Source organism: Mastigoproctus giganteus, chromosome 2, assembly GCF_048544385.1.
Source record: "Mastigoproctus giganteus isolate SK-2022 chromosome 2, ASM4854438v1, whole genome shotgun sequence".
Taxonomy (NCBI): Eukaryota; Metazoa; Arthropoda; class Arachnida; order Uropygi; family Thelyphonidae; genus Mastigoproctus; species Mastigoproctus giganteus.
In genome coordinates, this window is record NC_143576.1 from 132,630,253 (window position 1) to 132,653,063 (window position 22,811).

General features: G+C 34.7%; 1 protein-coding gene across 1 annotated transcript in view; it reads right to left on the minus strand.

The window, feature by feature from the left end:
• Window positions 1–22,811, minus strand: part of RpL5 (ribosomal protein L5) — an 80,586-nt gene that overhangs the window by 54,463 nt on the left and 3,312 nt on the right. The window contains exons 2-3 of the mRNA XM_090389549.1: window positions 18,425–18,494; window positions 1,348–1,463 (exon numbers count right to left, since the gene is read on the minus strand). Of these exons, the coding sequence (XP_090245675.1) occupies window positions 1,348–1,463; window positions 18,425–18,494 (186 nt within the window). The remainder of the gene's footprint in view (window positions 1–1,347; window positions 1,464–18,424; window positions 18,495–22,811) is intronic.

Consider the following 22,811-nt stretch of genomic DNA (forward strand, 5'->3'; position numbering starts at 1 on the left):
AATATGGTGATATTCTTAGTCTTTAACTTGTCAAATCCTCTGTGTCTATGTGGATGTTCAGGGCTGTAGAGAATTTTTTATTTATTTATTTAGCACACTCAATTTTGCTCAGAAAAATCAATATGTTTAAAGCAAGAACTCACCCTAAATATTGGTGGGTAGAAAAATTAAGTACCTAAATGCATAATACTCTGCCTAGTTCTATCCAAAAGTAAATATTTAATCAGAGAACAACTGCCAGAATACACAGAATACAAACTCTTATTATAATTTGATGAAGTCTGAAACTAAACAAACATTTCTCATATTTTCATTTTGGGAGCTGCCCTTCTCAAACAATGTGTACTCACCTAGAGCTCTCAGAAGCCACCAAAAGCACAAGAAATCCTAATTTGTAACCTTTGAGAAGAGCAGATGATAAACAACTGAAATGTGAAGACTGACAGACTTGTTAAGAGCATTTCCAAAATTTCACCAGAAAAAAGAAAAGATGAATAAATTAAGCATAATTTATATTAGTTTATTGTGTTTATGTTTCTTTAGTTTCACATACCTTTGCACTATACATAGCTGCCATATTCTGACTTTCAAATAAGCTGGAGGTAAATGGGAGAATTTTTAAAATCCAAACTTTGGACTAAAATTTAAATTTCACTAAAAACATGGATTACCCCCCCCCCCTTTATTAAGAAACTGTTACAGGTTTATTTCCCAATGCAGTTTAGCTAAGATTTTTTCTGGCTGTGGATAATTTTTTGGTTTGTATGTTAGACCACTGATTAATACTAGTTCAAAGATGCCCTTGACTTCTTCAGAAATGCTGAATCAAAGTTCTGTTTATAACAATGGTCCTTCTGCCTAGACTGCTGAGAGCATTTCCAAAGTTTCACAGAAACAGAAAATGTGAAATGCATTTCTATTTTTTTAAAACCTAGTTAAAAAAATCAGATGCATTTCATATCTAAAAATAGAACTGCATTAAATAGAAAAAAATAGAATTCTCTCACTTAGAATTTATGATACTATAATTTCTATTAAATTTCTTTTTTTTTTTTTTTTTAATTTACAATTCAAAAACAGAGCTCAAAGAGGTTTCAAAATGGTGACTACAGTGGGTTTGAATTTACTCTGATGAATTTGCCGTGCTATAATAATCTTTAAATTTCATTAAATTAATTATGCTTAATTTTCTTTTTTTTTTTAAAGTTTGTTGTTTGCTTCCAAATTAAAAATTTAATTTGCTCTCATATATCTCTTTCACACTGCATATCAAAATTAAGTGATCACATTTTATGAAATATCAAAATTTGACAGAAATATAGGAAACAAATTGAAAGTTAAAATTACCTGGCATATGATATCCCGGTTGGTAAAACGAACAATCATGCGATATTTGGGAGTATTGTACTTGTTCTTATCTTGAACTACAAGGCGCACTCGTGCATAGTAATCTGTTTTACCCTCTAGAAGAAAGGGGGGGGAAGGAACATTAATTCTTTGAATTAATTTCATGAGAAATATTAAAACATGTCTTTATACATATATCAACATTGTATATGCAGCAATAGTAACAAAAACTATACAATCCTTGCAAATATGAAAACAAGTTATAAAAGTCAGAAAATAAAAGCTATGTACAAATATTACATATATGTAAGAATAGTTACACTAATATACATATCTATAGTAAGGTCAATTATTCAGCTTTGCCAGGTTTAGCAATGCAAACATTTAACTCATGCATAAATGTTATCCTCTTCTTTTTACTCTCTGACCTTTTCTTTCTTTTCAGTAAACTTATAGAATGCTATTTTAGCACATTTTGTCAGCTAATCTGATCTAAAATATGTGAATGGGGCCAAGACTGCCTTGGATGATATACAGTGAAGAACAGACATCCGCCTTTTAAATAATGGTTTGGAATTCATTTATTCCTGTGCAACATTTCTTGTTACTAACTGCAATAATATTTATGTAAGAGTAATTTTAAAACTTTTATTAAAAAAAGAAAGTACAAATACAGCTTATGTAAAAAACATTGCATTGACAGTACGTAGCAGGCAGTAAATTAATGAAACTGTTTAAAATTAAATTTCTAAATCTGTGGATTGATGTTTGCTTTTTTAAATTATGCAAAAAGCACTCCAGTTGTTGGCCGTACAATAAAAAAATAAAATAAAAATAAACCAAAGCCTTAAGACATCACTCCATATTATAAGTTAGAGCACAATGATAATTAATCATGGTAATCGAATGTCAGAACTACGAATCTAAAATTTTTAACATTCACCATCAGCTTGCCATTCACTATTTCCTTCTATGTAAACTACTACTTGTTAGATTTTAGCCTTAATTAGAATAAGCCTTCTAATTCTTCCTTGACACCAGTAATCAATCTTCATTTGGAATATATTTGGTCTATATCTATGCCTATTACCATTCAATTTTGCTTCAATATCTGTTTAGGTATATCTCACCTTTCCCATTCCTTTCCACCTGCCTGCCAATACCATCTTAAAGTTTGCTTATCTCTGATTGGGTTTAATTGATTAATTTGATTGGGATTGATTACTAAAGTTAAATCATTTTTCCAATGTTTCCACCTGTGATCATAAATTTTTCTTTCATTTCTAAAGATAATTTATGACAAATCCCTCCATTTCTCATACTGTGTGAAAGGCATTACATGGGATGAATATCCAAATGTGATTAAGTTTGTTTGTTTGTTAATTGGTTTTTAGGAGCATTAGCAACTAAGGCCACGTTGCTCCGGGTATAGGCGGTGGTCATTCCCTGACCTTTCCGCATCCTCCATATTTCGTGGACATGGGCTTGAACTCCGGTCTAATCAAGAAGCGTGTGCTACGCCACTGCTGCTCCTACCCACCTGGCTATGGAGGCGCCCTGTGTGTTAAGAATTATACATTTGACTACATTATTTATGCAATTTTAAATAGCTTAATCAAACCCCAAAGTAGGAATTAAACAAAAAATAAATAAATAAAAAAAATAAACCCAATTTCCACAAAAAGACACGAGAACAGTTGCTAACTTTTGAAAATCTGGGGAGCATACATTTGGGTCATTCCATGTCAAGTGGCTTAGATGTCCCTGCCCAACCATCTTCAATTTTGTTGAAACTTGGTGTGGATGTTTAAACAGGTTTCAAATGAAGCTGTGCAATATTTCAGTTCAAAATATAGCATGTTTGAGGCACCAGCACCTTTTTTGTGGAGGTCACTTGTGTTATACGGAATAAATCACAAAAAATTTTCAAAGTGTTACTGTTGCACAATGGTGAGAGGTAGTGCTCTGAAACTTGTATACCTAGTTAACTTTTGGCAGAGAATGCAAACATTTGGTGTCCAGGCTCAAAACCTTGATATTTTTTACAGTGCATCTAAAACTGGCACCAAAAATTTGTTGCAACAAATTTAAGGAAGAGTTTTGAAAATCATAACTTTGAAATAAAAACCTTTGGTACCTTCTTCTTTGAACATTCCACTTACCAACTGCATGAATTCAGCCTAACTAAATATCAGCTCTTAGTAGTTTTATGTGCCATATTGTTATTCTGTGAAATTTTTTTTTTTTTTGCAGAACACATTCTTAATCTTGCCTAATGTTTAGAATATATATATATATATATATATATAAAAAACTAATGAACATTCTAGAACTCTGGAATATTCTAGAATCATACAGAAAAAAGTATAAATAGCTGATATTTGAACCATGCTGTTTTATCTGTGTTTTATCTTCATGATAAAACACAGATATAACAGAACCATGTGTTTTATCTTCATGATGAACAGTTTATTGTGTTCCTCCATTTTTTATTGTTTGACTGTAATAAAGTTAAGTTTTCATTGCTTGCAGAAACATCCACTTATGTCAGCACGAAAGACATGGAATCAAGATTTTGCTGTAGATAAACTGGACTCAGTCATATGGATAATTCTAAATGTCATGTGCTATCCTATACATGCAAAACTGGGTTAAAATTATTTAAAGAATTTGAAGAACAACAGCTGACAGGTCGACGTTGTGGATTAAAACTGGGTGAAGAAGACAATGTCTACATCATGAAGCTTTGCTTTTGACAAAATTTGAATTTTTGCAGCATTCATGTTGAATCCTTTCCAGAAGAAAAATCATATGGTGAAAAAAAGTTTACAAGCAATTGATTTGTCAATGGCAGACTACCTGAAAGACCTAATAAAGGTAGACATAAAACCAGGCCAGAAACTGTGCCCATCATGCTGAAAAGCAGCAACAGGAATATCAACTTCATCTGGATCTGACCATGATGACAAAATGCATGTCACTGAAAGTTTGAACACAAGTTTGATAGCTACTGGTATTTCTCCTCTGAAATTTCAGCAAATGGCTAAGAGAGACTCACACGACTATGCCAAAAGGAAGGCAAGTCAAATACAAGATGTAATTGCCAGTAAAATTGCATCTACTGGTGGCTTGGATCCCAATGACATCATGGAGCCAAGTGCAAGTCATCAGTGCTTAGATTACAATGAGCTGTTGAAAGAATTGAAAGAAACGTTGATGGTATCAAGTCATTAAGAAATATTTCAAATATTAACACTAGATCCAGTTAGTAGGTCCCTAAAGAAAACAATGGAAGAGTTGTGTCACAGAAAGAATGATCAAGAAAGCTAGAAAAGCAGAAGAAGGAATCATGGCCATGTCTGGAAAAAAGCTTTCTGAGCAAGTAAAGCAAAAAGGTGATGGAATTTTTTGAAGATGATGAATTTAGTTGGATATGCCCTGGAAAGAAAGGTTACATTTCCATTAGAAATGCAGATGGAATAAAAATGCAAATGCAACTACTACTCAGCAACTTGAAAGAAATGTTTATAACTTATTGAGATAGAAATGGATCTGATGTTAGATTTTCTAAATTTTGTCAACTTCGATCCAAGTATGTGTCACAGTTGGTGCACCAGGAACACATTCTGCATGTGTATGCACAATCCATCAAAATATCAAGTTAACGCTAGTAACAAGTCCTGTTGAATGTGATTACAAGGTTCTCATTGGTAAAACAGTCTGTGATTTGGAGTCAAACGATTGTATGTTTCATCGGTGTGGAAAAAGTCCAGGAATAGATGAATTTAAAGTTTCTAGAGAATATTTTTGAAAATGATGAACCAGAAGATATCATTGAACTCAAGCAATGGATACACACTGACAGAGATACACTAGACACAAAGCAATTGACAATAGAAGATTTTATTGAAGAGTAGAGTACAAAGATATTTAACCTTCCCTGTCATCACTACATTGCTAAACATTAAAGCTACCATGTGAAGTCAACAAAAAAAAAAAGCTTAATAACAGGAGAATTGGTTACCTTGATGGATTTTGCAGAAAATTATTCATTTGTTGTGCAAGATGCTGTTCAAGAGTTCACTGTGAGAATAGCCAGGCTACATTGCATCCAGCTGTCATTTATTACAAGGATGTTGAACTTCAGAATAAGTTTCTGCATAATCAGTGACTGCCTTCGACGTGACGATTGCAGTGTATGTTTTCCTAACCAACTTAATTGAATAGTTTCATGACAGAAATCAGGCACATTTACTACTTCAGTGATGGTTCTGCAGCTCAATACAAGGATTTCAAGAATTTTATTAACTTGTGTCATCATCAGAAGGATTTTGATATCAGTGCTGAATGGAATTTCTTTGGCACTAGCCATGGCAAGTCACTATTTGATGGAATTGGTGGAACAATAAAATGACTGGTAGCACATGCTAGTCTCCAACACCCAATTGAAAACCAAATCCTGATACCAAGAAATACATTTGAATTTTGTGATAAGCATGTGACTGGAATAAAATTCTGTTTTGTTTCTAAAGAGGAAATTGAGTGAGTAAGGCCATTTCAAGAGAAAAGATTCATAGACGGTCACTATTGCTGGAACAAGAGAAAATCATCACTTTATTCCTATTGATGCAAGACAGATTTGTGTTTGCAGAGTATCAAATGACACACCATCATCTCATTTATAGCTCATGTAGATCAGACTAGTGAAACCAATATTCAATATGTGCCAATTGTTAATTTACAACCTGGCCAATACATTGCCTGTATTTATGACAATAATTGGTGGATTGGAATTATTTGTGAAATTTCATTTGAAGAACATGTATTGGTAAATTTCACGCATCCCCATGGATGCAGCTCGCTCATTTCACTGGCCTGCTAGACAAGATGTCTGCTGGATTCCTGAACAACAAATTATTGTCAATCCTCCAGCTCCAAAAACAACAATGGGACGACAATATAGCTTGCCTGAAGTAGTAATATCAACCATCAATGAAAAATTCCAGTCCATTATGAAGCAGTGATTCAATATCTTCATACTCACTTGCTTATTTCAAATTGTATTGTGCTTTAAATAAATTTTGTTGCAGTTAACTTCTTTCAAGCTTAGAAACCAATAGAACAACATCTTTATGCTTGGAATCCTGAATAAAGACCACTTTTCAGGCTTGGGAACTTGCACTAAAGAAACCTATTCTTTTCTTGCCATTTGCACCCCCATTTGCAAAAAAATACAGATCTTTTTTGTGAATTGGCAATATATCCTTTCTCCTTAAACCAAAGGGCAGAGTAATTGCAGAAAATTTCACTCTTGTAAATGCAATAGTTTTGTCCTTATTAAGATTTGAAATTTCACCATTAAGTAAGTATAGAAATATTATGGGGAAAATATAAAATTTTTAAGGCCATTCTTTAGGCCTTAAAAGCAGAAGACAACACTGAAAAACCGTGATCTTGTTGCTTAAAACTTGCTCTTTCCAATGGTGGCAAAACCAAGAGAATTGAAGGTGTCCCACATATTTGCCCCTAAAGGTAGACAAAATTTTGAGTCTATCTTTGAAGGAAAATATCAAAGCCAGCAAACAAGTTTGGTTTTTTTAAGGAGCATTAGCAACTAAGGCCATATTGCTCCAGTATTTGGTGGCGACGGGCTCGAACCCCGGTTTAATTTAATCAAGAAGCGTGTGCTACGCACTGCTGCGCCTTCCCACCTGCTACGGAGGTGGCCCAGCAAACAAGTATAAGAGCTGATATTTAGTTAGGCTGAATTCATGCAGCTGGTAAGTGGAATGTCCAAAGAAGATACCAAAGGTTTTTATTTCAAATTTATGATTTTCAAAACTCTTGCTTAAATTTGTCGCGACAAATTTTTGGTGCCAGTTTTAGATGCAATGTAAAAAATGTGAAGGTTTTTGATCATGGACACCAAATGTTTTGCATTCTCTGCCAAATGTTAACTAGGTATAGCAAATTTCGGAGCACTACCTCTCACCGTTGCGCAACATCATCATCAGCCATTTTCAATCCACCGCAGGATGAAGGCCTCTCCAGCAACTTTCCAGCTCCTTCTGTTTTGTGCAATGGCCATCCATTTACTACCCACAAACTCATGATGTGAAATTTCATCTGCCCATCTCCGTTGTTGTCTTCCAAGTTTTATCTTAGCTCTTCTTGAGTATTCTGTTATTTTCTTAGTCCATCTGTCATTATGAATTCAAGATATGTTGTTGTTATTTGGTTTTTAGGAGCATTAGCAACTAAGGCCATATTGCTCCGGGGATATGCGGTGGTCATTCCCCGACCTTTCCGCATCCTCTGTATTTGGTAGTCATGGGCTTGAACCCCAGACTAATCAAGAAGCGTGTTCTATGCACTGCTGCTCCTGCCCACCTGGCTACAGAGGTGCCATCTTCAAGATATGTGTCCTGCCCAAGACCATTTTAGTTTTTTTTAGTTCTTTAGTTTTGATAAAAATGTCCTTTACTTGAATTTGCTCCCTAATCCATGTTTTTCACTTATCTAACAGTCTGATTCCCAATATAATCCATTCCATTCTTCACTGTGTAGTTCTCAACTTCTCTTCCATTCTTTTGGTGAGTATACATTGGTTCATTATTTTACGTTTCAGACAAATTGAGACATTCCTCTTCAATATGTGACTATATTTCCTGAATGCTATCAAACCAAAATTTATTCTTCTCTTGACTTCCATCCATTTATCAGCTAATGACTTGTCCCAGATATGACTCTACCTTTTCAATTACTGCTCCTTCAATTGTTATATCCCTTTCTGTGGCATACTTGTTCATCATTACTTTTGTTTTAGCCATATTCATTTTTAGTCCAAAATCCTTCCTCTAATTCTTTGGGATCGTGGCTTATGACCACAATGTCATCTGCAAATCGTAAATGGTTTAGGTACTCTCCATTCACATCGACTCCTTTCTGCAACCAGTCTAATCGTCTGAAAGCTTCCTCAAGGGCAGCAGTAAACAACTTCGGAGATATTGTGTCTACTTGTCAAACTCCTTTCTCAGTTTTAAATTTATTACTGTCTCTGTCTAGTCTAATAAAGGAGGTAGCATTCTCATATATTTTCTTCAAAATCATAATATATGGGGTATCTGTGCCCTGTCTTTCCAGTGCCCGAAACATTGCCTTATGCAGTATGGCATCAAATGCCTTTTCATAATATACAAATGCCAGGCATAATGGTGTTTTATATTCATTTGCTTTCTCCATTAGCTGTGATATTACGTGAAGGTGAGAATCCTGTCATAAAGCCAGCTTGCTCTTTCAGTTGATTCTCATCACGTATTCTTTCTAATCTGTTAGTAATGACCCTTGTGAACAACTTGTAGATGTGAGATAACAAGCTAATTGGTCTATAATTTCTAATTTATCTCCTTTCTTATGCAGCAAAACTATGATTGCATTATTCCACTCCTTAGGTGCTACACCTTTTCTAATGTATTTTGTGAAGTCTTGCCAGTTTTTGTGTCATGTCTCTTCCTCCCAATTTTAACAACTCTACAGTAACTTCATCTTTCCCCGGAGCTTTGATTCATTTTCTTCAATGCATATTCTGCCTCATCAGGAAGGATATCAGGTATGTTGAATCTGTTAGTAATTTGCGATCCATCTTCCCCACTGCTGGCATCATTCCCTCGCTCCTTGTGAAACTCGTTTTTATAGTAGTTTTCTTCTATTTGAATTATGCCTTCTCTGCTATTCATAAGTACACCATGCTATTCTTCAGTTTCGGTATCATTTGTCTTTCTGTATTACTGCTCATGACTGCTGATTTAAATCCTTTGTTTTCACTTAATGCGTGTTCTACTTTTCTTGTGTTAAATTTTCTTATGTCCTCTCCGAGTCTCTTTCTAATGGCTTTGCATAACTCAGTATACTCAATTTTCTCCTTGTCAGTGTTTATCTTACTCTTCATTTTTCGCCTTCAGTTCATCATGACAAGTGTTTCTTGACTGATTTTTTCTTCTTTGGATTTCTTTTGACCTATAGGTTTATCGCTTTCAGAAAGTTGAAACATTCCTCATCGATATCTTGGTCCTGAACAGTCTGCAGAAGCTCAAACTTGTTCTTAAGTTCCAGTTCGTACTGCCTTTTCTCCTCTTCTGTTATCTGAAAGACCTTTGTATTATCCAAAATCCTTCCTCTAATTCTTTGGGATCGTGGCTTATGACCACAATGTCATCTGCAAATCGTAAATGGTTTAGGTACTCTCCATTCACATCGACTCCTTTCTGCAACCAGTCTAATCGTCTGAAAGCTTCCTCAAGGGCAGCAGTAAACAACTTCGGAGATATTGTGTCTACTTGTCAAACTCCTTTCTCAGTTTTAAATTTATTACTGTCTCTGTCTAGTCTAATAAAGGAGGTAGCATTCTCATATATTTTCTTCAAAATCATAATATATGGGGTATCTGTGCCTTGTCTTTCCAGTGCCCGAAACATTGCCTTATGCAGTATGGCATCAAATGCCTTTTCATAATCCACAAATGCCAGGCATAATGGTGTTTTATATTCATTTGCTTTCTCCATTAGCTGTGATATTACGTGAAGGTGAGAATCCTGTCATAAAGCCAGCTTGCTCTTTCAGTTGATTCTCATCACGTATTCTTTCTAATCTGTTAGTAATGACCCTTGTGAACAACTTGTAGATGTGAGATAACAAGCTAATTGGTCTATAATTTCTAATTTATCTCCTTTCTTATGCAGCAAAACTATGATTGCATTATTCCACTCCTTAGGTGCTACACCTTTTCTAATGTATTTTGTGAAGTCTTGCCAGTTTTTGTGTCATGTCTCTTCCTCCCAATTTTAACAACTCTACAGTAACTTCATCTTTCCCCGGAGCTTTGATTCATTTTCTTCAATGCATATTCTGCCTCATCAGGAAGGATATCAGGTATGTTGAATCTGTTAGTAATTTGCGATCCATCTTCCCCACTGCTGGCATCATTCCCTCGCTCCTTGTAAAACTCTTTATAGTAGTTTTCTTCTATTTGAATTATGCCTTCTCTGCTATTCATAAGTACACCATGCTATTCTTCAGTTTCGGTATCATTTGTCTTTCTGTATTACTGCTCATGACTGCTGATTTAAATCCTTTGTTTTCACTTAATGCTTGTTCTACTTTTCTTGTGTTAAATTTTCTTATGTCCTCTCCGAGTCTCTTTCTAATGGCTTTGCATAACTCAGTATACTCAATTTTCTCCTTGTCAGTGTTTATCTTACTCTTCATTTTTCGCCTTCAGTTCATCATGACAAGTGTTTCTTGACTGATTTTTTCTTCTTTGGATTTCTTTTGACCTATAGGTTTATCACTTTCAGAAAGTTGAAACATTCCTCATCGATATCTTGGTCCTGAACAGTCTGCAGAAGCTCAAACTTGTTCTTAAGTTCCAGTTCGTACTGCCTTTTCTCCTCTTCTGTTATCTGAAAGACCTTTGTATTATTTACTCAAGTCAGTTTTTTCCTTTCCCACATCTATATCAAGTGTACACCTTACCATTCTGTGATCACTTCCAACGTTTACCTTATTCAGGACGGTAACATAATTCACGATATATCTTCTGTTATTGAGGATGAAGTCTATTTCATTAGTTGTTAATCCATTTGGGCTCTTCCATGTCCACTTTCTGTTCAGCCTTTTCTTGAAAAAAGTGTTCATTACTGATATTACTCGAGATTCTGCAAATTGCACAAGTCTTTCTCCTCTTTCATCAATTCCAAAATTTCCTATAATTCCCCTTCTGCACTGTTTTGTCTCTTTCCAACCTTAGCATTGAAGCCCCACATAATGATAGTGTAGTGTTTTCTGTTCATCTAGAAGACTCCCAATTTCAGTGTACATTTCTTCAACCTCTTCATCATCGTGGCTCGATGTTGGTGCATAAATCATTATAACCTTTAGCTTATACCTCTTAGAAATCCCAAGTAGTAGTCTTGACACCCTTGGCGATGTACTTTTGAATTCCAAAATGTTGTTTTTTATATCTTTATGGACCAGAAAGGCAACTCCACCTTCACTCCTTTCACTGTTTCCATTGGTGTACAGCAGATATCCACTTGATAAACTTATAAGTGATTCATTTCTTCTTCTTCTTTCAGTCAAACTGATGATATTCCAATATCTAATTCCGTTTCCAGCTCTAGTATCCTGTCTTCACTGATGAGCGATTTTATGTTGTAACAGGCCAAGTTCACTTTCCGTGCATGGCAGCCTGATTGTACCCAGAAATTCTTAGCACCCTCTGCTTCCACTCTGATCCGCTCGCTGCTGTAAGAGGGGGAGCGAAAGCCGCTGGGGACTGAGGGCCATTTGTTTCATTGTGCTGTCGGGTTTGGTCTTTTCCTCTTCATGCTGACCAGGCATCTCGAAGAGAACCACTCTACAGATTCTTTGCCACCTAAGTAACGTAACAGGACTTGCCATCGAGAAGGTGTGTATGAGTGGATTTTAGGGAGGCAGGCCAACCGAACTTCTCCTAAATCTTCAGAAATAGAAAGATATTGGATCTATCAGTGTTTTAGACAGTGTCTGATAACACAGAGAATACCTGTTCCCCTCTAAGCCCAGTAACACTTAAAACTTTGGAAATTTTTTGGGATTTATTTTGCATAACACAAGTGACCTCCACAAAAAAGGTGCTGGTGCCTCAAGCATACTATATTTTGAAATGTATTTTTGCACACCTTCTTTGGAAACCTGTTTAAACAGCTACACCAAGCTTCAACAAAATTGAAGATGGTCGAACAGGGACCATCTTCAAAATTAGGCCACTTGACATGGAATAACCTTTTGTAAACATGGAGGGTTTTCAGTGAAAACAGGTGAGAAACAACGTCACTTACAAAACACACATTTCATTTTAAAGTGCAGCAATAGGATTGTGAGCAGAGTAGAGTAGAGTCGAGTTTGCTTTTAAATTTTTAAAAATGTAACTATAACCTTTTAAAATAAAACATCTTTTGTCTTAATTTGTGTTTGCATATTCAATTAGATACCAACCGATTTTAATTTCTTCAAGAAATGTATGCAGACTTTGTCCCCTTCAGAAATGGTGAGTTAGTTTTGTTTACAACTATGGCACTGCTATCTGACTTGGCTGTCAGGAGTATTTAAAAAATTTCAACAGAAAGAACTGAACTCTGTTTTATTTTTCTAAGCTGGCTGAATATTCTCTCGTATTCAGCACTACTACAAGGAATGTTCAAACACCAGACATGACGAGATAATTTGCAATATTTCAAGCTTCTGTGTACACTTACTTCTCTAACCAAGGACCACTATACATCAATTCTTTCTTTTTTCATAAAAGCCTTTGGTAAGTTCTCACACTTACAGAAACAATGGTACAAAATCAGTTGCACCATCAACTTCATTATCTTTAATGGCATCAAGAAGCACTGAAACTTGTCCACAAAAACTTTCAATCTGAAAATGATTGCCAATTTATGAAATTTGTGCTACCTTGGCACATACAAAATTTTTAAACTGGTGAACCATGTAGTCAATAATGCACTTCTTCATGAGCAAAGCAAAAGAGTTGAATTTTCTCCTGTTTGAGATTCTTCATGACCTTAGCAGTAGAAATTCTTATAACTAAGTCAGAATCACCCATCTGGTTTAGTCTGCTAATGGCAATCAATTTCAAAAATGGAAGTGGAAGGTTTGAAAACTGTTGATAAACATATCTACAGGATGTTCATTTTAAAACTTAACCACAGTTTCACAGTAGTTGAATTTTAATGAAATAATTACTTAAATACTGTTCACAAAAGATCCTGGAAGTGCTCATCATTCTAAGGATTCAAGCATTCACTAGTTTCCCCATATTTGGTGCCACTTGATGAAGAGTTATTTGATTTATTCTTGCAATATAGCCTCTGAGATGTTTGTTTTCAGTTTTTTTTGGTATGAGGATTACTGTCATAAACAAGTCCTTTGAGATGGACCCATAAAAAAATTTGGTAGAGATAGGTTGGGAGACTTAGGGGGGCATAAGCCTTGTGATTTCAATCTCAAGAAAAGCGATAAACTGAATTGAAATGTTTTGATAATGTTATAGTGCCCTCAAAGAATATTGGACTAATAATCCTGTGACATGAGAGCACACACAAATGTCAACTTTAATCGAATATAATGGATCCACATGATATGCATGAGGATAGTTCAACTCTACATTTGACCATTGACTATTAGCACAGCCACTCAGATGGAACTGTGCTTCACTGAAAAAAAAATGTTTTTTCTAACACTAGAATGTTATGAACAAAGGTCCTAAACCAATTACAGTAATGGTGACTAGCAGCATGACAGGTAGGCTGCAATTCATGCATGGCATGGATGCGATACATCCAAATACAGCAAACATGTAGCTTTATGTGCTACCTAATGTGCATGTTCTTCTGTTGGAACATTTTCGTGCATGGAACATCAGCCTGCAATTATGCTTTCGATCTCATACAGATGCCGCCTCTTCAATGTTTCTAACGCGGCAGTAAATATGCATCTCCAACTTCTGGAAACAGTTGTTGGAAAGCTTCTTGTCACAACACATACAATTTTTTTTATCAAAATAATGCTTCATTATGAAAATTCTCTATTCAGGAGTCAGAACCATCTTACTTGACCAAAAATTAATGGTGTTTTTCTCTGGCATAATACATCAACACACACACATCGATTTTCCACATTCCTAATGGCCCATTTGCTTAAAATTATGTCTCAATGGTTAAACTAAATCAGCTCCCTCTACTAATGAACAATAAAATCTTGCACAAACAACATACAGAAACTGACAATTATGGGTTTCATTTTGAAATGACCACTCCATAGCAGTAATGACCTCAGTACAAGGATGTGAAGCATGTTGGATTGAAGCACATTTGGAGTTTCAAATGCTAGCTTAACATTTAGAGCAGGGTAAAAAAAAAAAAAAAAAAAAAGTATCTATATATTTAATACAGAAGCCATTTTCTTTACTCTATCAGTGCAAACGATAGGCTTAACCGATCGGGTTGGAAATGGTCTCAAATTGAAGCTATTTCTCCCTAGGTGTGCACAAAGTTGTTAAAATTTAAAAATCCTCAATAGTTTTATTTTACAGAATGGGCCAATTTTGTAGTACAAATGAGAACAGTTCAACATTCACTTCATAGATGGAGCTACAGGAAAAATGGATGGAGCCACCACAGTTAATAAGGAAAATTTCTTATTAACTTAGACACAAGAACAAGCTGTTAGAGGCGAAGGACAGGTGATATGGAAAGTCCACCCCCCCCCCCGATGCTGCTGTATAAGCTTTCTTTCTAGCATCATTTGCTACTACTAAAAGCCAAAATTCTCTGGAATTGAGATCCAGAAGTTGTAAAACTGAATCAAGTGAAACACAGATAATATAAAGCAGCATAATAGTAGAAGGCAGTATTCCAACAGAACCTTTCTTATCTGATATGATCAGGACCATTCGTTGGTTGAAAAAAAGTCAGTTTGAGTGGGAATCGTAAAAAATATACTCATGCACCTTAAAAATTTTATTTTCACTAAAACATATACAAGTAAATTCATTTACATAGAATCAGTAATTTTCATCTGTTTAGATGATGAAATGTGACATTTTGCAGTGCAGTCATATAAATAATGTTGACTGCTGAAATCAACAGTTATTCAATTCATAACAAAGTTGTACTGGGACTGCCACAAGAGAAATTTTTGGCCCTAGATTTGATCTCTCTCTCTCTCTCTCATACTCAGATCCATCTGTTTCTGTAATGGAGGTGTCTTTTTAACAAATAGGTGCTAATTTGTTGGAAACACTGTTAAATCTATTGTTGTATGTGTTCTTGCTATAAGCCTTCAGAACTTTCAATTTGCCTGAAATTAATCAAACTGTACTGTTCACTATCTCCTTGAAATCCAGGGCTTTCACTATCCAGCTTGGACTAATTTCCCCAAAATTTGGAATTTCATTCTATGCTAGTGCTATACTGTAACCACATCTCTTTGCTGATAACTCGTAATAATTCTATAAGCCCTATAGAATTATTACCTTCCCTTGAGTTAAATTTTTTTCCAAATTGGAACTCAAAACCTTTGCCTGTGTTGTATCTTCAGACATTCTATAATCCCTTTGATCAATCCTTTGAGTATAATCCAGAGATTCAATCTAGAATCCCTGGATTACATTCTTTGATAAAAACAGACTTTGTTTCCTTAAGTTCCTAATAATCTGGATACAAAGGTATGTTATCCAAAAAGGGAAATCTTTTCAGATAATTTCTTTACAGAAAGTATTCACAAAAATATATTCTTTGAATAATGCAGTTCATCAATGCTGATTTTTGTGAGAGGAAGTAATCTCGTAAAGATGAATATATTTTTAAACACTCTAGAATTAATCAATTTACCAAACACAAAACAGTGCACTCTGTGAGTTCCAGTTACATCACTGCAGGTGGCTACTGTGATACTCTCATTGGATTACTTTGTATCCTGGTGCTCAGATTCCACTTATTGTACCATTGTTTTTGTAAGTAACATGTTACAATTTAGACCTGTTTATTCCATATTGTTAGGGATGTAAAATAACCGAAGTTTTTTAATAACCGGTTAACCGACACATTTTTTGGCTTACAGGAAGTAGTACAACAAAATGTCGCTGACAATTGCAAATTTTTCATTAATTGCAAGGCACCTCCGTAGCCAGGTGAGAAGGAGCAGCAGTGTGTAGCACACGCTTCTTGATTAGACCGGGGTTCGAGCCCGTCACCACCAAATACGGAGGATGCGGAAAGGTCAAGGGAATGACCACCGCGTATTCCAGGAGCAATATGGCCTTAGTTGCTAATGCTCCTAAAAACCAAAACAACAACAACAACAACATTAATTACAAGAATAACATAAACAAATCAATAATATAAAAAAGTAAGTAAAAATATATTTTTTTTTCTTTTATTCACATTTATTGTTTATTAAATAATTATTACAATTAAAACAATATAAAGTTTGAAAAATTATTTTTTTCAAAAAGTAGTACTTTAAGTAAACAGGTGCATCTAAAAGTTCAAGATTAATTCTATTTCTAATCTTAGTTTGTATAGCGGAGCAGGTAGAAAAAATTCATTCTGTAGCAATGGAAGTTGGCTTTACTGTTAACAGAGCATTATGAAGATTTTTCAAAGTTTTTGTGCGTTGTCCTGTACTTTCAAAGAATTTCATTTCTTTCTGAATGTCATCAGTTTTCAAACGATTATTGGACTTAAAACAGCCGTCAATAGTCGCTCTTAATTCATCGACAAGTGACATATTTATGTCAGTGTTACTATTTGTTTCGGTACTATCCATCATTGTAACATTATTTTCGTACAAAAATTTCTTTAGTGTGAAGGGTATTTTATGCCAACTACCTTTTATATATATCAATCCCAAATTATAATTACTTTTTTCTAGGTGTAAAGTCACATTAAGATAACTTCATCAACCATCATGGAAAATTTCACATTGTTAATTAACTTTATGTATTCATCTTTCTGTTTCAATTTTACCTCCTTACAAAATGAAACGATTAACTTTGTTACTGTTGCTTGACTCTGTGGCATTTCATAGCCCCTTTTCACAATAAATTCGCAAATAGCTCTAGAATTAGCTATTGCACTAATTGAAAAATTATCTTTCGCCACCCATTCAGACAATACTTTGCCTATACTTTTGTGTTTTATACATGTCAATATAGAACCGCTTTCAATTTTTTGTTTCTTTGCAGAGTCGGGAGTAGCATTGTCTGTGAATGTAATGTGTTTGCATAGATGATTTCGCCGTCTTGTTGTGGAACCTCCTTCTTGAAAAACCCCCTAGAGGAGGTTCCACAATGATGTTGTGGAACCTCCTTTGCACTGTACAGTGACATAACATTGAGAACAGCGAGCAGAATGCTGAACGGTTTTTTAAAATAATCCCGTACTTCTGATTTCTTTGAATTCATCTTGAAAAACCCCTAAAATAATTTTAAATAAATTAATATAATAAAATATAAGACTGATATAAATTGAAACTCTTCCAAAAAAAAATTAAACGGAAAATAATCAAGGACTAATAAATGATCTTGTTGCGATATGCAAACAAATTCAATGCAGGCAAAATATCTAATGAATTTATTACATACTTGATAATAAAACAACAACAATAAAAACAAAAACGATTTTAGATCTATTTTTGTGTATAAATATTTGCTGTCATTTGATTACTTATTTTTTATTTGTTATCTCTTGAAAGATATTGAAACACTACAGCGACATTTGTAGCATGGAATGACAGCATAACATAAAATATGCGTTCTTTCGGAAAATTATGTTATCAAAAACTACAACCTTGTCAATTATGCAGTAGAGTACCATTCAAATTTTATAATGCACCAAAAAAAAAAAAAAAAAAAAGGAAATAATCGGTTTGACATCCCTACATATTGTGGAGTTGTTTCTACAATAAAATTTTTTCCCCTGTTGATAAATTACCTTCAATACCATCTCTCATTTTTTGAACAGCAGATAATCTCTCCCTACTACTAAACAACAAATTGAATAGCAGAACATCATCCATTTGCTGTAAGACCATCAATCTTGTAATGCAACACCAAGATCTTTTCTTTGATGCTGCTTTTACAGGTCTGCTGATTGGAGTTCCATGTCATCTTTCTTGCATAGAACCATATTTACATAAGATTTAATTAAATTAAAATAACAAAATTTTGCTGGTGACATGTCACAACTCAATAGGCAGGCACAGTGTGCTACATTAGCCTACTAGCTGTAAGCATACTGGACTAGTGCCCACAGCAGCATTTTTGCTTTTGAAAGGTAATAATTGCTAAATATGATGTAACAATTGTATTCATTGCTGAAACTGATTAAATAATAAACTCCTCTGACCAAGTGGCTGTGTCAGAGCAGAAACAAATCATTTAATAACCACTCTCAGTAAAAAATAATCCAAAACAATGATTGTGATGTACATCTTCAGTTGAAAACAATGTGAGATTAGCAGAGCTACTTACCTCTCCTCCTCCTAAATTTTACTTGAAATCTTTTAAAATATGCTTTATTCTTCACAACTTTTACAAAACCCTAAAAACATAAAAAAGAATCTTTAACATTTATATAGTAGCCATTTATCAAAAGAGTAATGATATTAAGCATAATGTGAAGTATAATATAAAATGAATAATCGTCACAGACGTCTTCAAAGAGACCTGATTTAGTGTTTAAGGCTTTAAATGAATTGACATCTGAGTAAAGATGGTGCCACATCCTTACTCAGATGACAAACATACCTCATAGGGGGTCATTTAAATGGGAAAAAGATGGTTGCACAATAGCCATCTATAAATTTGTTTACAGGGAGAGTGATCAATTAGATCACTTGGTTGCTGTGGAAGTGGATAATATGAATAAATTTAACCTGCAGCTAGGCATGCAGGACTGCCCACAACTTTAGTGATGTCATGCTATTCACCCACTCAGCATGACACAGGTGAAACCCTCAATATCTTTCAACCAAGCTTTTTTTTGATTTCTTCACTGAAAATTCCAGATATTTATTAGCCATCACACACAGAGGTTTCCAGAGATTTCAAACAGGAAAAATAAAGATCAGGTTGTCTAATTACACACACTGGCTAACAACAAAAAAAATTAATTAATAAAATAAAATAAGTAACAAACAGAAGAAATGCAAATAAATAAATACAAATGAAAATAAATGCAAAGAAAACTGACAAGTGGTTTCTCAAAACATCAATCTCCAAGGTTTTTAATGACTGCAAAACTAGCAGATCTACATCTCACAGGTGTAAATGTGGCAAAAAAAAAAAAAAAAAACACACCATACCCTAAGAAGGCAAAATGTGGTAAAAACATACTCCATAATCTAAGGACTGTACAGAATATAAGGAAATCCAGTGTGCAGCAAATAACACCTGAATTCAACCAATCCCATACCAAACACACACCATGCACAAGGAATTGAAATATTTGGGTAATGGCAGTCACCTGCCTATTTCAAAGAAAAACAGAAAAATCCACTTTCAGTGGTGCTAGAAACATTGTGATTGGACAATGGAAGCAAATTATGTGGCCAGATGAATCACAATACACTTTGTTTTGCACTAGTTGTAGGAAGAGAGTATAGCGAGAATCTCATGAAAGTGATGAACCCTGCTTTTATTAGGGCTACACAAGCATCTGGAGATATTATCATGGTATGAGGAAGGTTTTGTTGGCACAGATCCTGTTGGCTTGGTCTTTTGATATCAGTGGAATGTCAAATGTCATACTTGAAAATTGTAATAGATCTACTACTCCCTGCAATGTTATACTCATCCCAAAAGTGATGGCCACTTTTGGATGACAATACAACAACCAGATCATGTCAGAATTGTGCAAGAATGGTTCAGAGAACATGACATGGATTTCCACCATCTTCTCTGGTTCCCACATTCACCCAATCACAATCCTATTGAGAAAGTGTGGGATATACTGGAGAGAGCTATTTGGCAACAAAGTCCTCTTCCAACTTTGTCTAAGAAGTGCAATATTTTGCTAGAAGAATGGTTACAGTTAGACCAAAACATCTTAAAGAATCAATGTCGCACCGCACACTTGCTGATATTCGAAATAAATGCAACCCAATTCAATACTGAACAAAGGTCCGTATTTTTCTGGCCAGTATGTTTATATGCACATGCCAAAAAATTTGAATTTAAAATTACTGGAATCTCAACCACACAATTATTGGAGCATGCTGGTTTCATGTTTAAAGACAGCACTTCCAAGTGATTTATTCTATGGCTTCACCATGGAAGAGTAACTGGAATCCAATTCTTGAAGCATGTGAATATTCTGATTTACATTGTGCTCTCCCAATTAAAGGAGACAAGAAATGCGAAGAATTAAAAAAACTGAAAAATTCATTTTTATACTAAAATCATAATTTTAATTATTTTCTTAAGATAAATCCCCTCTCAGGCACTTTAGCTGTCCTTTATGTTTTTTATTCTCTCTCTTATTTGGGTGACTGATATATATTAGGTCAGAGTCCCGATTGATTTTTGTTTTGCGAAGTGGTATTGAAAATTTTTATTATTTTGGGCAGGAAGCATTACCTGTAATTAAGGCCTAACTAACTGGCTAGCCACTGTTGTTATAGCAGCATTATCACAACTGAAAATTTAATAAACATAGGCTTAAGAGTAGTGTTCAAGAATATATATTATGGTATAGTTTAGGGCTGAAGTATGTAAAGAGTTTAACTAATGTAAAGTGCAGTTGCATCATTTCAGTACATAGCCAACTACTTAATTAGTTATAAATTGGCATCATTAAGTATATCTCATATTGTGAATACCTTCACGAGTTGCAATGATATTGCACTACCTCGAATAAGTAATGCTTATGAGAAACTACTGATACTTATTCTCAGCGGATACCATCACCCATACGACACCTTTTTGGAGTTTATGGCTCATCAGTGGGTGGGCAGGAACCCTAGTGCTGCAATGATGACAACCCAGTTGCAAAGTATAAATCCACAATATGAGAAATGCAATTGCACTAACTTGTACATTAGCTAAACTCTTTACATAACCTCAGGCTTTAGCCCTAAACTATACAGTAATCTAAATTACTACACACATGAAATAAACAGGTGTTTATTTCATCTGTCTTCAATTTTAATAAACCATTTTAAGTTTTAAGTGTAAAAATGGCTGAACAGTGCATAAGAACTTTGAGAAAATGTAGAAGAAATCCTAATAAAACATTAGGAGAAATCAAATAGACTAAGAGACTTAAACGAGACTACGACTACGAAGATGGGCAGAAAACACTGAAGAGAGAGAAGCAAGATTGGAAATGAGAAGATGGGCGAAACACTGTAGTACTAATCAAATAGTAGTAGCAGATGTGAATAACCAACAAGCTGTAATTAATGTGGAAGAGTATAACATAGGAAATGTGTTACAACTGTGAATATTGCAATGCAAGATATTGAGGACATGAGTTATTGTAATGTTAGTGTTGTCGTTTTTTGCTTAAAATATCAAGTCTTTTTTTTAATGTCGCATATATGTGGCCGACGTGGCCCAGTAGGTTACTTTATTTCTTGAGAAGATGTGTCAGCCACATACATGTGATGCTATTATGGCATACATACGAAGGTTGTTTGTGATTAGTTTATTGCAAGTGCTGCAATAAAACTAATCACAAACGTCGCAATAAGTTTGTCAGTATAGTTAGAGATTTTGTGAAAACAAGTTCGTTAGCGTGCTGTTATTATCCATCATATTGTGTTTTTCTGCAAGTTTGTACAAGTGTGTTGTTAAAAAAAAAAAAATCTAAAAATGAATGGCTAAAATAAAATTACTAAAATAAGAGGAACTGAGAGAAATTGTTGGAACTTACAATTAAGCAGAGTTAAACTTCTCACAGACACACTGCTGTCGAGTTTTTCAGAAGTTCAACTTTACTTGTTATGGACAATGTACAGTGTTTGCGCTTTACACCATGAGAGGCACTTCCTTTATGCCCTGAAACCATGGCTGGTGCTAAATGTGAGCAGGTTATAATAATAAATGCAGAAAAATAAGTGGGAATGGCTTGTCAGTTTTTTTTTGGTAGTTGTTGGCGCATCGGCTTCTGTGGCCATAATGCACCTCCCAAGGTTTTTTGTAGTACAATGGAATCTAGAAGCCTGAGAGAGGTTTTGGGGTAAAAACCCCAAAACCTCTCTCAGGCTTCTAGATTCCATTCAGAAGGGAGCAGTTAGGTTAATTAATGACATCTCTAACAGTTTCTCCATACTGTCTCAGACACGTTCTGCTTCTGCTGCATGCCTTTTCTACAGATCCTTCCATGGGCACTGTTCTTCTGAATTGGCTTCTATAATTCCCGCTCTCTTTCAAAACATCTAAATATGTGCCGCCACCAACCAACATCCATTTACTGTTCAACTTCAAACTCACAGAACCAACATTTCATCTTGCTCGTTTATTTTCATTCAACTGCTGTTTTCTGGCACAACCTTCTTTCATACGTATTTCCTGAAATTTACAGTCTACAGAAGTTCAAGTTTAATGTCAACAAATATCTTCTCTCGTCTTCTCAAACTCTAACCCATACACAGCACTAAGTACTATAGGTTCTAATACCTATCGTGTTTGGGGTGTTCGTAAAAAAATACTTGGTACAGGGCAGTAAAAATTCCATAAGGAGAAAAAGTCATAACAACAATAATAATTAAATAGCAAATGAAGATATGTAATCCCATATCTGCACAACAATGCTGATAGTTAAGATTTTCATGACAAAAGTAATTCCTTCTTATTTTTTTAAAGTGATAATTGTTAAATGGTATTTTTTTCAATAAGTGTACTATGACTTAACAAA